This window comes from Macrobrachium nipponense, chromosome 24 (assembly GCF_015104395.2).
Source record: "Macrobrachium nipponense isolate FS-2020 chromosome 24, ASM1510439v2, whole genome shotgun sequence".
NCBI lineage: Eukaryota > Metazoa > Arthropoda > Malacostraca > Decapoda > Palaemonidae > Macrobrachium > Macrobrachium nipponense.
The window spans coordinates 3664921-3685850 of record NC_061091.1 but is presented as its reverse complement, the minus strand read 5'-3'; the positions used below and the strand labels follow the sequence as shown (position 1 = coordinate 3685850).

At 38.9% G+C, this 20930-nt stretch overlaps 1 protein-coding gene across 2 annotated transcripts; it reads right to left on the bottom strand.

Annotated features, from left to right (window-relative positions):
• Nucleotides 1-2250: 2250 nt before the first annotated feature.
• Nucleotides 2251-19467, bottom strand: LOC135204962 (nicotinamide phosphoribosyltransferase-like). 2 transcript variants are annotated; one of them, XM_064235197.1, is made up of 12 exons: nt 19311-19467; nt 15310-15380; nt 14452-14614; nt 13945-14073; nt 8112-8231; nt 7792-7872; nt 6956-7118; nt 5697-5854; nt 4979-5093; nt 4547-4629; nt 3931-4116; nt 2251-2938 (listed from the first exon to the last, which is right to left on the bottom strand). In XM_064235197.1, the coding sequence occupies exons 1-12, from the start codon at nt 19359-19361 to the stop codon at nt 2804-2806; spliced, it is 1455 nt and encodes a 484-aa protein (XP_064091267.1). In that variant the 5' UTR covers nt 19362-19467; the 3' UTR covers nt 2251-2803. The 2 variants fall into 2 exon arrangements, with proteins under 2 accessions (XP_064091267.1, XP_064091274.1); XM_064235204.1 differs by lacking the exon at nt 19311-19467 and adding an exon at nt 19148-19186.
• Between the last annotated feature and the right edge of the window lie 1463 nt (nt 19468-20930).

Sequence of the window (20930 nt, the reverse complement as noted above, 5' to 3'; positions counted from 1 at the left end):
GACAGTATCAATTTTATGGAGGCATGCCATCAACACCACTACGAGAAGCCAGTCATATTATTTTATTCATCTTGCACCTGATGATTTCTCAACCATTAGCGGAGATCATTCATGCCACGTCCTTGACAAAATATTTGTTCTTATTAAACACGACAGAGAATAAATCGGTTCCATAATAAAATCCCATTCTGTTTTATTATTATTATTATTATTATTATTATTATTATTATTAGTCATTTTAAAAAGGATTGCTGCATCAGCTCCATTAATTTTGTATAGAGTCTTCTCTATTCTCCTTGTCAAGGATTTCTCAGTGTTGCTAAAACTGGCAAGCAACGTTGTGTCAAGAAAGAGAGAGAGAGAGAGAGAGAGAGAGAAAGAGAGATAGAGAGAGAGAGAGAGAGAGAAGAGAACAACTTGGAGCAGCATTATAGATAATTCAATATGACTATACCGGATTTGACGATTCCCTTTGGCACGTTGCTTGCCAGTTTTAGCAACAGAGAAATCCTTGATAAGAATAGAGAAGACTCTATACAAAATTAATGGAGCTGATTCAGCAATCCTTTTAACAAAACTTGTTTAAAAGAGGGTCTACTCCCAAGATATATTATTATATTATTACTATTATATTATTATCATTATTATTATTATTTTATTATTATTATTAGTTATTATTATTATTGGGGAAGTAAATCCATAGTAGTATGTCTGTTTGAGTTTGTTATTTAAAATATATACAGCAGAAAGCTTTCGACGAAAGCTTCTGCTTTATATATTTTATACATTTATATTTATATATATATATATATATATATATATATATATATATATGTATATATATATATATATGATATATATATATATACATATATATATATATATATATATATATATATATATATATTTATATATTTATATATTTTAAACTCATTAGGGCAAGAGCCTTTTCCCAGTATTTGTTGATGGTATTTCCACACAATGGCAAAAAATTCAATCTTTCATACGTTGAGGGTCATAATGCTTTCTGAAGTGGATTTTACAGGTCTGTATTGGGTGGTATGGATTGGACTGGAATGGAATATAAGCGTTTAGGACAAAGGCCCAACACTGGGACCTTTGAGGTCATTCAGCGCTAGAAAGAAAATTGAGAGTTGGTAGGTTTGGAAGGTGTAACAGGAGGCAAACCTCAAAGCAGTTGAACTGTGAAATAATCGTTAGGGGAGGGTGGATACCAAGACGGAAGAAATATAATATGAATGGAGGTACAGTAAAAGGAATGAAAGGGGTTGCAGCTATAGGCCGAAGGGACGCTGCAAAGAACCTTTAGTAATGCCTGCAGTGCATCGCGTGAGGTGCACTGACAGCACTACCCCCTACGGGTCTGGACTGAGTGACATTGGGCTAAAAGGGGCGTGTCGGTGTGAGCAACAATGCAGACGGTATTTTTTTTTTTTTTTTTTTTTTTACATCTTTCAAAACTGAAGGAATCACTTCATCTTCTAAAATATATATTTGTCACAATTTTCTTTCCACTAAAGAGCTTTTCTTTACTATTTACTCTCTGGCAAATGCAAAGCTCTTCGTTGTGCAGAAACTTCTTCCACCAAAAATGATTTCGTCTCAAAGGAATTTAGTCTTAAACCTGAATACAAGAGAAAATAGGTTAAAGATTTCTGTGAAAAATACAATATAAAAGTCGCGTTGCCAAAAATCAAAGGATTTTCCCTACCGAGTTGTGATAAAAAGGTCATTGGAATATAAGGTTCATGCCAAAAGTCAAGCTTTGGGACCTATGAGGTCATTCAGCGCTGAAAGGGAAATTGAGAGTAGAAAGGTTTGAAAGGTGTAACGGGAGGAAAACCTCGAAGCAGTTGCAGAACGAATCAATTGCTGTGAGAGGGTGGAAAGTAAGAGGAAAGGAAGTACAGCAAAAGGAACGACAGGGGTTGCAGCTAGTGGCCGAAGAGAAGCAGCAAAGAATCTTAATAAATGCCTACAGTGCACCGAATGAGGTGCACTGACGGCGCTAGCCCATTACGGAGGAATTTACTTTCACATCTCGATGGTCACACGTTCTGAGATTTCTGCCCAACGAATACTTAAACTAGACGATCCAGACATGGCCACCTAATTCATTCCCTACTGACTTTTTCTATTTCGTTTATATGACTTCGAATGAACACTTGCGAATTCTCTGGTTTAAGAACTATAATGGAATGTGACTTACGACCTAAAATGACACAAAGATAAAGCTATCAGCTTTATTTCTCTCTCTTATTTATAAGAAATGGATGACAGAGGGCACGCGCCTCAGGACAAGCCCAAGACGAGGGCCCCTGCTGTATCTAGCCATGAATGAGCACTTGGCTTGGATGATACGACCTAAAACAAAGGCTGACATCAAGACAAAACCAGCTGGGTCGTGCCATCCCGTTAGATACCCGGATCGTGATCAGAACATCTGGCAAGAACTACCATGAAAGTGTGCTGGTCGACTGATAAGATGCGAGTCTACAGTGGGTAATTGGCTAACATCATTAAAAACTGGCTTCTGGTTGATGTCAATACGTTTCGCTTCTACAAAGTGCTACTTTGTACACAGAAAAATTTGATACTCTGAAACACTTACTGAAAATACTCTTCTATTGACATCATCTACTTAGTAGCAACTTTTACTGTATCTAAGTGCTTACTCTACTCGAGCACACCTTCCGCCAAGAAAAACCTTTTGCGTTTAACTTTTCTACTCAACCGGAGAGGAATTTCCCGCGTGAAAACTCTTTCCATTCAGAAGAGTCTTCTACTCGGAAGCGTCCTCCGCGATGAACTTCAGGATGTCGATGTCGTGGCCTGATATTTCTGCTCTCTGGCAGATCTCCTCGAATGTGAAGTCCTTCAGGAGTTCGCCGTTCTCGAAGACAGTCACGAGCTGGTCCTGCCGGGGGGACGAAGAGTGCACGGTTAGCGATTGTAAAGGACACTGGGAATATGGAGTTGGGGAAATCTCTGTCGGAAAGAAAAGGAATGATGTGAAGAATAAGGGTTTACACGGGTGTAGCAATAATGAGAGAAAGGACAAGACGATATAAAATAAAGATTATGATTTGAAGAACTACGGACAAGGCAATACAGGTAGTCTCCAGGTTATGGCGGGGGTTACGTTCTCGACAGAGCGCTGTAAGCCGAAAATCGCCTTAACCCGAATCGTCATAATTATAATGGGAATAAATAGCAACAGAGCTGTAAGACCGGGTTACAGCACCATAAAGCAGGTTAACAGCACCACGAGGCAAGCGCCTTAAGTCTGGAACGACTTAACCCGAACCTGATGTAACCCGGGGATTGTCTGTACTTGGTTAAAGTGAAAAGAGACAACCGTAAACTATTAGTGAATGAAAACAGGTGCTTTATAGAAAACTAGAACAAGCATTTAATCGTGGAAATGAATGAACAAGTTGGTGGAACGAAATAACCTAAGAAAATAAATAAACATTGCTGAAGCATAGAGCATCTGGTGTGAGAGGCACAAAGGGTCACAATGAGAGCTGAGAAGCCAACAAGGTGAATGCGCAATGGAGAGATGTAAGTTTAACAGATAATCATAATTAACTTTACACTTCAGCTAATGCAACACTGACAATAAAAGCATGACTGTACTTATTTTGCTAACTTAACATCATATCCTTCCGGGTATTTGAATCCCAACCTTGCTTTTGCTTTTCCTCACTCTTGTATCCTTTAAAGACGGGACATTTGTTTTCTCCAGATTTACACGTTATTTACTTTTCTCCCTTCTCCTTCTGCCCTCATTATCAGCACTCTTATTTCCTTCAGATCTAGATTTTGTGACACTTCTTCTTGCCAGTACCATCAACCTCTACAGAAGCATAACAACTAATGCAGTAATATGATCTAAGGCTCTATTACCTGTTCTTCGCTCGATTCTGAGGCCTTGACGGTGGTGTAAACACCGTCCGTGCAATGGAGAGCCAGTCGACCCTTCTTGCTGCGCTTCCCTGGGTCAGTGATGGGCTGCTTGAAAACTTCGATGTCCTCTCCGTTGACTTCAGCCATGCTGCACTTGTAGGCACACCTCTGGGTGTCTCTGTCTATCTGTTGAGTAGGAGATCAAAGCTAATTTTACCCTTAGTTACAGTTGGGGGTTCTATTTGGGTGCTCTGAGACTGGTAGGTCACAGCCTGTAAGGCTAGTTTCTCCAGAGACACTGCACTGTGTTAAACTGACCTTATGTTTTCATCTTGCTTCTGAGCATGTGAATATTAGTTGTTAAAACAATTTTTTTTTCATTTCAAATGATATTCAGCCCACTTCTGACAACTTTGGTCAAAGCGTCAGAGCTCATGGTAATTATCAGGCTACCTAGCTCTTCAGTAACCAAAGATAGTCACATAATGAATAAATCAACTTGTCACAATGAGAGCCAAGTGAAAGATAAGATAGGAGTTAACTGTGAATGACAACAGATATCAATTCTGTAAATAAGTAACAAGTATGAAAGGAGAAAGGTTTACATTGGCCTTACCCTCTGCAGAAGCGCAGCTCCTGCTCCAAATGAAGCATTGTTGGCTGCCCAGCCATTTTCTTCCATGGCTTTCAGTATGGACGCTGAATTGTAAAAAAAAGTTGTTAATGTTGAGTGATTAGGCACTGACTTATTGGGAGTTGAATTTCAGGGTATTTGGAATAAGGTTGCATCATTTGAAAAATGAAAGGAGTGTGATATGATGCTACTGCACACATAAAATAACACCAGCCAATTCCAGAGGATGGAGCTTTCTGACAGTGTTTGGGGCCAGTAATTAATCATTTGTGAAGGTTACATGAGTCATAAATAATCATTAAACAAACTGGCCATAGATCCAAAGTCACGGACACCACTTAGAGAGAGAAGGGTGAACTGCACTACTTGAAATCAGTAGAAGGACGAACCTTTTAAAGTACGAACGAATCTTACCCAAAGCTTGGTAGTTGATGCCGTCAGCCTGGACTACTTTGATGTACTCGGGTAAAACCTTGTAACCTTTCGAGTTCTTCTCGGTCCCAAAGGCTTTCTCCAGGATCTCAAGGCACTGAAAATAAAAGCGTCATGAATTTACATTGATAACTTCCAGTGTTTGGTATTGTGGTGTGAAGACGTTATACATAAAAGGTAGCAACAGAAATCAATATTTATATAGTAAATTAGATCATAAATCGTTTGCTATTTAATGCTAAATCCTATTTCCCTAACCTGTTCATTGCTAACTCCTGCTGCAACGGTAACTACTGCTGTGAAGCTAGTTCAAATATAAATGAAGCAAGTGGTTTACGTGTCATTTACTATAGAATCATAAGCTAATGCAAGATAACTCTGAGAACAGCAGTTTCTTTGATATAAGAGTTAGAATTTTCAGAAAGTGTATATGAACATCCGGCCCCCAGCTACCCTCCCATAAAAAAGAAAAAAAAATAATTCGATGTCAGGGACTCAAAGAGCAGGCTTTAATGTAAGAAGTAAGAAATCTCTGAAGACAGAGATTTCTTCATTCATGCGCTCGAGTTTTCAGAAAATATTATATGAACCCCCAAAAACATATATATATATATGAATAAATAAAAGAAAAATTCGACGTCAGACATTCAAAGAGTAGACTCTAATGAGGGAAAGATGTTCGGAAATGGTGGCCACTCACTTTCAACACAACTTCAGTTGGGTTTCCACTGTCCGGTCTGATGGCTACCATCCCACCTTTGCTGCCATTCTCAATGACCAGGTCCTTCAGTTCTTGGCCAAAGGTCTTCTCCAGGCATTCCCAAATGTTGTAGGAGTCGACCACGCAGCCAAACTTTCCTGTGAGTTCGTGGTTGGTTGAAATGATGTGCTGTCATTTTTGTAAAATGGGTTTAAGTTTGTCTTCAGCTACTGATAATTTTCTTTCTCTTGCAGATTTCAAACATTCCAGATTCCTAACATTCCAGAGTTCCTGTTTTTAGTATTAACTGCTTTTAGAGTGAGCAATGCTTTCATTGATAGTTTTATTCTCATTCTCTCTCTCTCTCTCTCTCTCTCTCTCTCTTTCCTTAAGATAAATATTTGAGATGCTACCGTTCTTCCAGTCACTTAAAAATGTCGAAGAGTTGCCGACAATTCGTTTGATTACCACATGAGGTGACACGACTTCATTTCTCCTTTAGAGTTATGAATTAACCACAGAAAATGATAAATGCCAGAAATGATAGTGGGTCATTTTACGTGAAGTTACAGTTCAGTTCAAGAAGGAAGGGAATTCTGAAGAAATTTAGACGATGGTAGAATAAAAAGAAATAAAGGGAATTATTCAAAAGTTCTTTGGGAGCTACAAAGTGATTTCAGACAAGATGGAACTGAGAATTACAAGTCTAGGATTGGACGTCTCCAAGAGAGCTGACACTTGAGTATCTTAACCCCTCTGGCCCTATAGTGAAGAGGCTTCAGGGATCCCGGCAATCCTCTTCATGAATGACTGGTTACTTTATTGTATCAAATTAACTTCAGGATGCCATTAATGATATCATTTTCGGTAGAGTAGCACTTCAACTATTCAGATATTTTCTATGACATCCCAATTATTTCTAGCCTTATCTAAACTGTTCTATACTTAATATTATATTTTCAAAGATTTATCTGAAAGTCCGTCTGTCAGACCTGACAAGGTAGCCTAACAAAAAATCATTGAGATGATGTAGCTGATAACTACAGATCTCTATAGTCAAGTAAGTATGAATATCTGGATAATCAGATAGGAGATTTGTACAGGAAAAACACTAGATGATGTTTGACTATAGGAAAGGTTGATGGTTTTCAAGGGTTATTTACCAGCTACCCTCTCCGCAACGCATACCCCAAGGAGGAGGAAGAATCTCTTTAAGGTTTCACAACCACATATAGTACATTACGCTGCCCTGAACTTACTTCCCATAAATGATTTGAGCATTTTCTTGTGAGCTTCGTTTTCTCTCTCTCGTCCCCAGCTAGTGACGGTGGAATGTTCGGAGAAAGGACCCGAGAACCCGGCAACGCCCTCCACGTGGTAGTACTTCCTCAGCAGACACGACCCAGCAATGGTGTCTGAGGACTGTCCAGGTTAAAAAAAAAAAAAAAAAAAGTGTCAAGTCTCGGTTATTAGAAGTCCTTTCCAGGTATTGGGGTTTGTAGGATTCTTCCACTCAATGATATTATGTACAGGTGAGTGGTACATACTTGTATGATGGATATTGAAAAATCTATTATGTACAGACGAATGGTACCTACATACTTGTATGTGGATAGTGAAAACTCATGTTTCCGAATGCAGCTGCATGTCAGGGGCACTATACTCTGTCCATCTGTCCATCCGCCTGTGGTGTTTTTGCATGGTAACACTGCGTCCCGGGCTTTAAATAGTTACGCTATGTGTAAGTTTTAGGTAAATGAAAGGATATCTGGGAGTACATTTTCAACTGAAAAGTGTTTTAAGAATTTCACTGTATGCGGATTACACCGTTAATATTCGAAATAGGATATTATTTAAAGCCCGGGACGCAGTGTTACCATACGCAAACACCACAGGCGGATGGACAGGTGAAAAAAAAAACAGAGTATAGTTGTGTCGTTCAAGTCTCTGTAAGTATCTACAAATATCAAATTCAACTGCATACATTTACATTTTGGTGATATCAAAGACTTTTAGTATCTGACTAATTTCTCACTTACTGCAATTCGACTAGAGATCGATTCTTCGCGGCAGAAATAGAGATGAATAGTTTTACCTTGAAATTGATCATGTGGGCAGCACCACCAATGGCAGCAGTTTCCACTGAAGAGACTCCTCGGTAGCCAGTGTCATGGAGCTGTCGAGAGGAAAAAGGGGTGAACAAAAGTTCTTTCCAAAACTTTCATTATTACTGGAAAAAAGCTTAAGCAAACTGCTTTAACTTTTTCCAGTTATGATTCTACACTTTTCTGTTGCTTTGGTATAAAGAGACTGTAAAGAAGAGAACTGGATGACTCCAGAGTTGTTGCTTTGGTATTCAGAGACTCGACAGAGAAAAGAACAGGGTGACTTCACAAAGTCTTTGTTTCAACTTACGGAAAATGAGACGAGAGACTGATCGTCGGAGGAGATTTGGTTGTAGTGGTGGATGAGTTGCTTGTGGATCCTCGAAATGGTGGCCACCGTCATGGGATACCAGGCCTGCACTAAAATGGTCTGCAAAACAAATGAACCACATCTGATTACCTCATTATCTCAGTAGCTGTTTACGAATGAATATATTGTTCTTTTGGTGTTGACAGCCCTAATATTTCTGTATATCTCTCTCTACAATTTGCTTCTGGTAAGTTTATAATTTTTTTGCATATATATTTTTCACAATCACGTCCGTTTTATACACATTTCAACAAGATTCACTCCATTTTTCATTTACTCCAAGCTATCAAATCTGTCTGCATCAATATATCTTACTGCATCGCGTAACTTAGCATTGATGCCACCTGCCACAACTACTTATCAAGCTCTCCCCAAACCCACCAAGCATACATTCAATTTCATTTTTTATATATATATATAAATATATATATATATATATATATATATATATATATATATATATGTATATATATATATACACACATCAACAAGGCCATAGTCTATCAAAACGAAACGTTTCGCACATATTCTCTGTGCATCTTCAATCTGTAAATATAACATAAAAATCGTTAAAATTTACAAAAACTATTTTAAAAAGTTAAGAGAAAAAAATATCTAAAAAATAATATATTATATATATGGTATACAAACTAAGGTGTATGCAAGGGTTTAACAATTAAACAACGAAAAATTTCTAGCTTTCAAACCTCCTATATTTCTCTCCACTGCGTTGGAGATCACATCGTCAACCATCGCATTACTTTGAAATTCAGAAAGAAAAATCATTCTTCGTTACGAAGAGAGAGAGAGATTTTACCTCGCATTTTGACATCCCAACCAACACACGCTATTTGTCGTGTGCGTCAAATACTCGATGAAACTGGTCTCTCTATATTAGCAAATTAAAAAGAAGAAGAGCTGAATTCCACAGAGCACAATTTACGTGTTGTAAAAATGTACCAATATCCCTAAAAAAGAAACACACACACACACTACACACAAAGGCGACGCCCTTCCGCTGCCGGACAAATGATCCTTGCACATAAATAAAAAAGAAAAAAAATATTTTTTTAGCCTCAGGTTATTATACCAGGCCATGTTTGCATAGCCTGCTGCAAAATAAATAAATAAAAAAAAAACATAATATGTGCATTGTCAATATGAATATTAATTATAATATTGATAATTAAGCACATGTCTTCAACATAATATAAAGACAAGGTTTCTTTAGACCTTAGTCATATTTATCATGGTCTTGATATTGGACCATTATATGTTTGTAAAATACCCGTGCATGTCGGATGAGGAGAGAGAGAGAGAGAGAGAGAGAGAGAGAGAGAGAGAGAGAGAGAGGGGAGTCTTTTACAGAAAGGAGTATTTCATCTTAAAAAAAAACTTTACAAATAAAAAACTGGCATCGGAAATCTCTTTCTCTCTCTCTCTCAAATAAGAATAAAAAGACACAATATAGTAGAATTAATATATCTATATATATATATATATAATATATAATATACGAGAGAGAGAGAGCAGAGAGAGAGAGAGTCTTTTTACAGAAAGGAGTATTTTCATCTTTAAAAAGTTACATCTGGGATCTCTCTTTTTTCTCTCTCTCAAATAATAAGAATAAAAAGACAATATACATATACAGAGAGAGAGAGAGAGAGAGAGAGAGAGAGAGAGAGAGAGAGAGAGAGAGAGAGAGAGAGTCTTTTACAAAATTACAGAATGAATTGTTTCATCTAAAAAAACTTACATCTGGTTTCTCTCTCTCTCTCTCTCAAATAACAACAAAAATACGCAATACATAATACATCCAAGGTCTTCCCGCCTCTCCATGTTTTTGTGCAAATCATCGCACACCAAAACGGGAAGGGATAAAAAGCAGAGGACCGAGTGAGTGGTATACGCCCTTCATGCTCCCTCGGGGGATATGAGACCCCAGTGAAGACGGCTCTACGATGTTGTCTGGGTTTGTAGTTTTGTGTTTGTTTGTTTGTTTGCTTGTTTTTGTATGTCTTTGTAAGCAGGATTACATCTCTGGTGTTTCTGGGTTTGTTTGTTTGTTTGTTAGCATGATTACATCACTGATGTTGTCTACGTTTGTTTGTTTGTTTGTTAGCATGATTATATATCTGGTGCTGTCTGGGTTTGTTTGTTTATGATTACAGCTCTGATGTTTTTTTGGATTTATTAATTTTGGTTTGTTTGCTTGTTAGCATGATCACACCTCTGATGTTGTTTGGGTTTGTTTGATTTGGTTTGTTTGTTTGTTGGCATAATTACATCTCTGGTGTTGTCTGGGTTTGCTTGTTTGTATGATTACATCTCTGATGTCATTTGGGTTTGTTTGTGTTTGTTTGTTTGTTTGTTAGCATGGTTGCAGCTGTCGTTTGGGTCTGTTTGTTTATTTTATGTTATTTTAGCCTGTTGGCAGGATTACATCCCTGATGTTTGTTTGTGTGTAAGATGATGTTTATTTTTTTATTTTTTTTTTTTTTTTTTTTTTTTTTTTTTTTTAGCAGGATTTGGAGTTCCATGAAAATTGTATGCTATATTTGGGCAAGAAGCCGAAATCTTTTGGGAGATGTAGGAAAGGAAGTTTTGGAAAGAAAGTCTGAGAGCAAGATTTCGCCGAGGTTAAAATAACCGTCTGTTTGTTGTGGTCCTGGAGTTTGCTTCGAGTAGGAATGGAATGTAGAATTCAGGCCAATGGCCAAGCACTGGGACCTACGTGGTCATTCAGTGCTGAAAGGGAAACTGAAAGTAGAAAGGCTTGAAAGGTGTAACAGGAGGAAAACATCAAAGCAGTTACACCGAAACTATTGTTGGGAGAGGGTGGATGGCAAAAAGGAAGAGAGAGAATATGAACAGAGGTACAGTAAAACGAATCAAAGGGGTTGCAGCTAGGGACCGAAGGGACGCCGCAAAGAACCTCAAGTAATGCCTACAGTGCACCGCATGGGGTGCACTGATTGCGCTACCCCACTACGAGGACTTTTAGTAGGATATGTGTTCTGTGACAAATTTTTTTTCTCGTTTCCTCTACTTCAGTTAAATCTTATAAATACTTGAATCTGATTAGGTCTGTATTTGTCTTCTTCTAAGTTAATGAATGATTTATCTCGTGACCTGCAGCCTCTTTCATCTGAGAAAGGGGGCGGGGGAGGGGACAATAAAAGGTAAAAAAAAAAAAAGTTACGCATTGTGTATTGCACAAGATGTGAGAGTACTGTGGATTTGGTTAAATACATCATATAACATCACCATTGAGGAAATACATTACTATGTATTTCTGTCACACAGCTAGATATATATCAAGCCTCAAATACCGTTTCATATCCAGTTCACTATATAACTCGGGGATGACTCACACCAACGGGGAGTCATAATTGATAGGCGAGACTCGAACCGCTGCATCTTCCTGGTTTAGAGGGAACGATGCAAAGTGACTTTTAACCACTGAGCCATCAAAGCACAAGAAGCACTTATCAATGACAATAGCTCTCGGGTGTGAGTTACACCCGATGCGCAGTGAATTGGATATGAAAAGACTTTATTTTGTGAATACAATGTGTACATCAACTGAACTTTCAGTCATGACGTAAACTATATGACGCTTTGTGGTCACCTTTTTATGAAGTAACAAAATTGACTGCTGACTTCGACCAAAAAAAAGGAATACCTACGGGTGAAGACAGTATGAAAATAGACTATGACTGACGTAAAAAAAATAATAATAGTAATAAAAAGACTGATGTATTGCGTATTGTGGAAATGATTACTGGTCTAAACTTCGCTGTAACGAAAGGTATCCGGCCTTGAGTTGCCCTTGATTTATTAAATCCGGACATAATACCTAGGGGGAACGAGAGGGGAAAGAGCTTATTTTCTTTTTTATTCGCCTTCTCTATCATTCTCTCGTCTTACATACAAGGAATAAAGTCTCTCTCTCTCTCGTTTATTAAAAGGAGAGAAAGGGAACTTTCTTTATTCTCAGTTTGTCATGGAAGCGAAAAGTCCCCTCGTCTCTCTAAAGCTTGTCATTTAAAATCATTCAGGGGTTCTCTCCCTCTGGCAATATTTAAGGATAAACAATAAGTGATTCATCTTCCCCCAACATTTCTCTCTCTCTCTCTCTCTCTCTCTCTCTCTCTCTCTCTCTCTACCACCCGCCCCCGTGAAAAAAAAAAAAAAAAAAAAAACAGGCCGAACAATATCAGGGCCAATTCACCAACCCTTTGTACTTTGTCATGGGAAGTGCGTTACCTGATTTCTGTTTTTGAGAGAGAGAGAGAGACGAGAGAGCGGGGGGTGGGGGTGGTGATCATTACCTGCAGTTGCATAAGGACAGCAGTTGAATCGTCATATTTTCCCCACAAATTTCACTACATGTATCTCTTTACGATGTGTCTCCGTTTCCACTTTTATGCTGATCTAAGGCTATTCGTATGTAAATGAAAACCCAACTTGATTCGAGACAAGTTCTCATACTTATCTCACTCTCTCTCTCTCTCTCTCTCCCCCAAATTTAGAGGGGCCAATTTAAAAGCTAAATGCCCTAAAACTTTTCGAGTCTTGCATAACCAAACCCGACGAGGAAAACGCACTAACGTCTGGAATTTACCGTAATTATAAACCGATTCTGGCTTTCCGGGCCTCATTGTGACCTACATCCGCTCCCAACAGAATCCTAAGGCCTGATGTGAGTTTATGCAGTGTCATATCCAGTGGAGGTCACCTAGCCAAATCATGACCAAACTGATCCACAAGGTTTTTCTGATCATTCTTAAACTAAAATTGTTGAAGGGAACTTTTTTCGCAATTTTCTGTTCCACAACCAATGCAATATTTCTTATCCCATTCTCTTTATTCTGAGCAGATATATATGCCTCTCACAAGTCACAAAAAACAAAAGAACCTCTGAGGCGTATATATAACGTCATCACCTCTCGAGCTCGGTTACCCCAGGGCAGCGCTGGAATTCGGCCCAACCCAAGGACAGAAAAAACCACGGGTGGGGTGCGATCATTGGATGGCAGGAAATGATTCATTTCGACTGATCTGGGGTGCTGGTATTGGTGGTCATGCTTTCACCCCTCTGGTCTGTGTGAATGTGGATCATAAAATTCAGGCCAAAGACCAAGCGGTGGGACCTATATGAGGTCATTCAGCAGCGTTGAAAGAGAAAATTGCTGTACGAAGGTTTGAAAGGTGTAACAGGAGGTAAACCTCAAAGCAGCTGCGCTGTGAAATCATTGTGATGAGAGATAGAGGGTTTAATGTAAGATGGAAGAAAGAGAATATGAACGGAGATCAAAATATTAAAACTGTCAAAAAGGAATAGCGTAGCGTACGTAGACCATGACCACCTCATTCCAACGGGTTGGAACCTCTCTCTCTCTCTCTCTATCTCTATAATATATATATATATATATATATATGTGTGTGTGTGTGTGTGTGTGTGTGTGTGTGTATAGATGTGACTGATAAAAATTTTCTTTTACAACAGAATTCCATCTAATAAAAGGAGCCCATAAAAACGCCCTTTCCGTAACTTTTCTCATTCATTATCTACCTGAAGAGAGAGAGACAGAAAGCGGTATCTGAAGTATAGTAACTTTCTATATTTTGGCGTTTTCATGGGCCCCTTTTATATATATATATATATATATATATATATATATATATATATATATATATACATATATATATATATAAATATGTATAATACATACCTAATAATTAACAAAATTGATTGTGTGTAACCCACCTCGAGGTAATTCGTCAACCAGGGGACGGCTGGATCGGTATTCTCGACAGTGAATAGGACATTTTTGACGGGCACTATCGAGCCCTCTGCCACCGCCTTGATTCTAACAGGGAGGTGACCGCCGTGTTTCTGAAAAAAAAAAAAAAGGAAAATGAGAGAAATCTAAAAAGCTACGGAACAAAAAAAATTTAAAAAAAGCGTCATTTTGACGAACTTTGAGAGCCTATAGCTGTCACGAGTTCATTTCAACCACGATGAGGAATCTCGCGCCTTTTAGAAAATGATTTGGCTCTGCGCGAGAACGGATCGAACTTTTAATCACTAAGTTGCATATTTAGCATCAATGACCACTTTCTCTAGAATAGAATAAAATCTGGCACTGGGCCCAAAGGCCAAGCGCTGTGACCTATGAGGCCATTCAGCGTAGAAAGGGAAAACTGATGGCATTACCCCCCTACGGAGACCATTGCCTCTACAACGCCAATGTAAACAACGATTCAACTCTACCTCCAAGATGTAGTTCCACCCTTCTTCGTTGAACAGGTCGTCGGCCATGACGGCGGCGCCGTAGATCTCCTTAGCTTCCTGGATGACCTCCTTCGTGACCACCTGGCCCACCAACCATTTCTTCAGGATGTACTGCAGTCCAAAGAACACCGTGTAGGGAAATCTGGCGAAGGAAGGATGGCACTGAATCGAATATGGAGTTTAGGCCTATATGAGTTGGTCATTCAGCGCTGGGAAGGAAACTGAGGTAAAATGAGTTAAAATATTTGAAAGGTGTCAGAGAGATTAAGCTTCAAAGCAGTTGAGCTATGAAATAACCGTTAAGAGAGGCTGGATAGCAGGATTGAGGAATGAGAAGATGAACGGAGGTACAGTAAAAGGAATGAGAAAGGGGTTGCACAGCTATAGGGGCCGAAGTTACGCTGCAAAAGAACCTTTAGTGATGCCTACAGTGTACGGCGTGAGGTTCACTGATGATACTACACTCCTACGGGGAGAAGAAGAAGAAGAAGAAGAAGAAGAAGAAGAGAGAGAGAGAGAGAGAGAGAGAGGAGAATCATCTACAGTAGATTTCTTAAGTAGTTGCTAATGGCAACGAAACTTCCATTAACTACCAGACAATGATGTAACTGCCAGCAATGATTGAAAGGTAAAGCAAACGCCATATATAACATTAACATTATCACACGTACCCATATTCAAGACGTTATGCATAATGAATAAATGACAGAGAGCGACAAGTGCTGTTGTATCAGCCATTTAAGAAAATCCATCGATAATGGTGGCATGAGGAGACAGGAAAGTTAACTTTTTTTTAAAGTGACACTTGAGACTTTCCAAAAGGCTTTGCACACTCACTTTCCCCCTCTTGACTCGAAGTAGCTGTAGAGCTTCGTGATTCCCGGCGGGTATTGCAGATGGTGAGATACCTGGAAATACAAGTGAAGCGTTAGTTTCATGGCAAAGGAAGGAAATCACTAGGCCTATGAGCCACCACACCACTGCTCACCTGCTAAGCCAACTTCCTACGTTGGCAAACACAAGATTCATATCGTTCGTAAATTGTTCTCCTTCAAAACCTCCGCTGGAGTTTGGGTCAGCCAGTCGTTTGAACAAAACTCGAGGAAGGAATATACAATTTAAGAGTTTTAGACCAACGGGAGGGAAAACCTCTCAGTTGCACTATGAGTCGAGTTGAATATATATAATTTAGGCCTAAGGCCAAAACACTGGGACATATATGAGGTCATTCAGCGCTGAAATGGAAATTGAGTGTAAGGTTTGAAAGGTATAACAGTAGGAAAACCTCAAAGCAGTTGCACTATGAATCAAGTGTTAGGAGAGGGTGGAAAGTATGAATAAAGAGAATGCGAAAGGAGGTACAGTACAAGGAATGGAAGGGGTTGCAACTAAGAGCCGAAGGGACACTGCAGGGAACCTTACGTAATGTCTAAAGGGCACCACGTGGGGAGCACTGACGGCAATAACCCCTTACGCGAAACAATACTTGACAACACTACACAAGAATGGTTGCATTTTAATTAGAAAAAACTTCTGCTCTAGTCCTCTTGAGAAGAGCTTTAAGGACTTTTCCTACACACTCACACTTCAAAACCTTATACCCCAATCGCAGTCAGACCCTACACATTGAATCTACACTACATAAACTTTCTATGCAAGTTTTCAGCTTTTCTGGTCGATTGGTTCTTCGGATCTGTAAATTGCATCTCTTTTCTCTCCGCATTTCTTAATCGTCTACTCACTGGAATGGTGCGTGAATTCCTTTTGGCAGCATGGATGATTTGTGCAAAGTTTGATAGGAATTGATCCAGTGGTTCTTTAGAAAACGTGACCAGTCTACTCCGGGCAGCTGCCAGACAACTTCTCCAGTCTAAATTCTCAAAGGCCTTGCTATTAGATTTTGGTCTTTAATACAGGTGAAAGTGGAACATGGCACAGTTAAAGAAGATGGACACCAAAAAAAGAAAATTCCACAGGGAATAAATCAGAAGTTTAAGGCAGAAAGCACTGCAGTTGGCCTAAAAGCAGGGACGTGGTAAAGAACCCTCAGTACTTCCTACAGTGTGCCACGGAAGGATAAGGCTATAGCTCCCTGTGAGAGAGATTCTTGCTGAATATATTGACCTTTAGATAGGCTGGCGTACTAGACCGTGGGCGTCACATGGCTTATAGTATCTGCAGGTGATGTAATAGTAGTGAATCAATGAGATCGGACGATAAATGGAATTTTAGCTGTAAAGTTAGGGAGCAGTCTCGATAAACAGAATTCTCTCACATTTGAGATGACCTGTGCGAGAAAGTATATGTGAAAACTCACGTGTTTTAAAAGTACAATGAGAATTCATAACTACATTCGTCCTTTACCTCTTATAATCTGTCAAATGCGTGATAAATGCTCTATCAAGATAGCGTGTTTATGATACACAATTTCATAATCAAATATGAATACTTAACTGATAAAGGCATCTATATATACAAGCGTGTGTATATGTACTACATTCATTTCTGGTCAATGAATCCCCGTCATCCCTAAGTTCTAATTATCGTTTCCTTTTTTATATTTTCTCGCCAAGTCACGCATCAAAATCAATTGATTGCACTCCGCATGCGTGGGAACCACCAAGGCTTATCCCATCCCTCCGTCCTCCTGGCTTCCTTGCCTAGTCACCATCCTTTGTGGCTCCTAACCTGTGACCTTCCTTTTAAATTGGGGTCGATTCCCTACATGAAAAGGCTGAAAGTAAACCCTCCCCTCTCTCTTGTTTTGTTCATTGATTAGATGGCCATCCCTACCGTCACGACAGGTTTTGAAAATCAATCAGTCAGTCGTCTTCCTTATTTCGTTGTGGTGGTAGATTGCAGCCTCTCTATAGACTTATTAACACACGAACAAACAAACAAACGTGCGCACGCACACACACACCGCCTGCATCGATACTTCACTACAACGCAGTTGAATGGCAAACTAATCTGCTATTAGTACTACTACTACTACTACTATACATACTCAAGTCCCAGCGCTTAGCCTTTGGCCTAAATTTTATATTATTCCATTATATTCCACAACATACTCAAGGACTCCGTGATATATATGTATACATATTCCTTTACGCAGAGTGCGTTGTGTCTTGCCTTGTTCAACGGCACTAAACGAATCCATTTATATCTATCTGCATATCCCGCGAGGGACTAGTTCTCCAGGATTTCAGCCCTTAACTTCCCTTTGCCAAGTCATCATCGCAAATCGATAAAAGAAAAACACCAGGTGATAAAGATTATCTTAAACGTACCCAGGTTAGAACGACGCACTTGATGAAGATCAACGATAAAAACACGCATGGAACCGTGTGACCTTCGAAGCGTATGACTAGCATGTTTGTAGTACCACAAAGAGATAAGTCTCATTCTGAAGGGTTTTGTGACGATTATTTAATAGTTGTCTGGTTTTACGATTCATTTATGATATCAAGCGAGGATCATAGATAACCATGGTCCTCTTGATTGATTAAACCGCTGACCCGTACTCACAATATTAGGTACGTGAGACTATCTTACAGTACAGTGGTAATTCTGATGTCAGCCAGTCAGTAACAGCATACTCAATGCACAGTTTATAGCATCGCCTCCCTGCACATAAAAAACCCAAAGGCTTAATACTTTTATTTTTCCAGTCGTCGCAATGTATACACAGATTGTAGATGCCACGATAAAGATATGCCAGGTAGTCCAGCTCTAGCAACGTTTGGGACTAATCTGCCTATGTGATTTAATGGCCCCAAAGCCGTTGCCATGGCAACGTGTGGCGCTCAAAATCCCTCTCATATATTTGAGAAATTATCAAGAGAATTTAATGATGAATTATCTTGGTTTTCGCGAGCATTTTTTCCTAAACCGCCAAATTTTCCGTCAATTCGCGTCTTATTGATATCGTTGCTATAATAATGAACTTCAAAATGGTCTATAGTGGTGTATTTGGATGCAGCGAGTGAGAGGTTTTGAGATTCGAGCTTACAAATCAGCCGATCCCGAAAAATGATCAGGGTTTAAAAGAAAGATGCAGTACCGGATCAGAAACGTCAATGCAATTAACGTCTGCTAAGCAGGAAGGTAACAACTCTTAAATATCAAAAGTGCAAAAAATGGCTCGTGTAGCAACTGTTCTCACACGACTGTGAATTAGTAAATGGCTGTTTAAAATTGCCCCTCTCAATATATGCAACCATACTTGGAGTCGAATGATCATTTAATAGGTATCATTTGTTACATTAAGGTCTTATTTAATCCACAGAGTAATAGAGTGCATTAAAGCGGCCTTTATCACTTGTAACTTGATAACTAAATCTTTCATCATTCATAGATAGTACTACGATCAGTGTCATTCGATTTCTTCAATATCGACATTCACATGAAGTACACAAATAGTATCCACACTTATATCTATGGGGGGATATTTATCAAATCGCATTTCAAAGTGTAACAAAGGCAATTATCCCTATGTTAATAACAGTAAACTGTTGCTCAGATGCGTTTGTGTGAAGTCAGATTATGGTCGGTTACATAAAAATACAAGGACCTGCGCATTGAACTACCTGTCGTATTACTTTATCGTGGTAAATTCCATCGTTCTCAACAGCCTACATTCACAATACACTTGCTAAAATTAACGGATACCTACTAGGAAGACAAAAGTTGGTTGCATGTCCACATTAAAACGAACCAAATCATTTACCACATACGTATGTATGCCTCAGTAATTCAAACGCACATCACAAGAAAGCCGTGACGAAAGAGAGGCGCCACAGCATCTCGCAGAGACAGAACCAAGGCAGGATGTTCACCTTGTAACAGTCAGCCAACAGGATGACGTTGTTGACTGCTTCTGGACCCATGGCTGCTGCTGGTCGTTCCCTGCCTTCCACTGAAGAGTCGTAGTCAAGACTGAAGTCAGTCAGTGTGTGGGGTTGACGGTCTGGGACTGGCTGGGATCAGGAGAACCATGGTGCGCTGCCAGAAGTCCCAGTTTGCCTGATTGTCCCTACAGTATTTCCCTGCTCGATATGTTTCCCCAGCACCTGACGGCATTGATCTCTAGGGCGTCCATTACACAGAATCAGGAGGGTACAACCTTCCTTCACTGTTACACTCAACGTGGATTATGTTAGTTTCAGTTTAGCGCCAAAGGTTATGTTACTTTATTATGATTTAATTGTTTATCATAATTGTCAGTAGTAGTACCATGCGTCAGTCAAGCACTGAACGTGGATGATGACATAATACGTATATATATATATATATATATATATATATATATATACATATATGATATATATATATATATATATATATATAGAGTAAAACCAGCACTTGTACATAAAACATCCTTTATTTTCTTATGACTACCGGTTTCGGAGTAACTGTCTCCATCATCAGGTCTATACAAAAACACAGAAAGAAAAAAAAATTAAAAATCACTAAATTACGATCGATCATTAGAATGAAGAAGTGTTACACAAAGGTTACATTGTATATATAATAAAAACAAAGTAATGTACAAGCATAAAAAGGGAAAGTAAGCAATATTAAAAAATAAATAAATAAATAAATATATAAATAAATACCTGCATCATGAAGGCATACAAACATACACACTAAAAATTTAAAAACACAGCATCTCCGTGGACCTCTCGTTGTTACTGAGGGAAGGTTTCAACTTTAAAGTGTAGAGACTTTCTATATTGCCAGCTCCATGGGGGCCACTCGACTAGAGAGAATGGAAAATGAATCTAACCTAAGAGGGTGATCACTATTTCTGCGTGATCCCGTATGGCACTGAATGGTGGTTTTGCTAAAAGCCTGTTTGTCCTAACTGATCTTCCCAGGCTTTTAGCAAAACCACCATTCAGTGCCATACGGGATCACGCAGAAAATAGTGATCACCCTCTTAGGTTAGATTCATTTTCCATTCTCTCTAGTCGAGTGGACCCCCCCCCCCCCCCCATGGAGCTGGCAATAGTAGAAAGTCTCTACACTTTAAAGTTGAAACCTTCCCTCAGTAACAACGAGAGGTCCACGGAGATGCTGTGTTTTAAATTTTTAGTGTGTATGTTTGTATGCCTTCATGATGCAGGTATTTATTTATATATTTATTTATTTATTTATTTTTTAATATTGCTTACTTTCCCTTTTTTATGCTTGTACATACTTTGTTTTTATTATATATTACAATGTAACCTTTGTGTAACACTTCTTCATTCTAATGATCGATCGTAATTTAGTGATTTTTAATTTTTTTTTTTCTTTCTGTGTTTTTGTATAGACCTGATGATGGAGACAGTTACTCCGAAACCGGTAGTCATAAGAAAATAAAGGATGTTTTATGTACAAGTGCTGGTTTTACTCTTTCTATCAAGACTCCGTTTTCCAAGGGATAGATCAGTTGCATATATATATATATATAT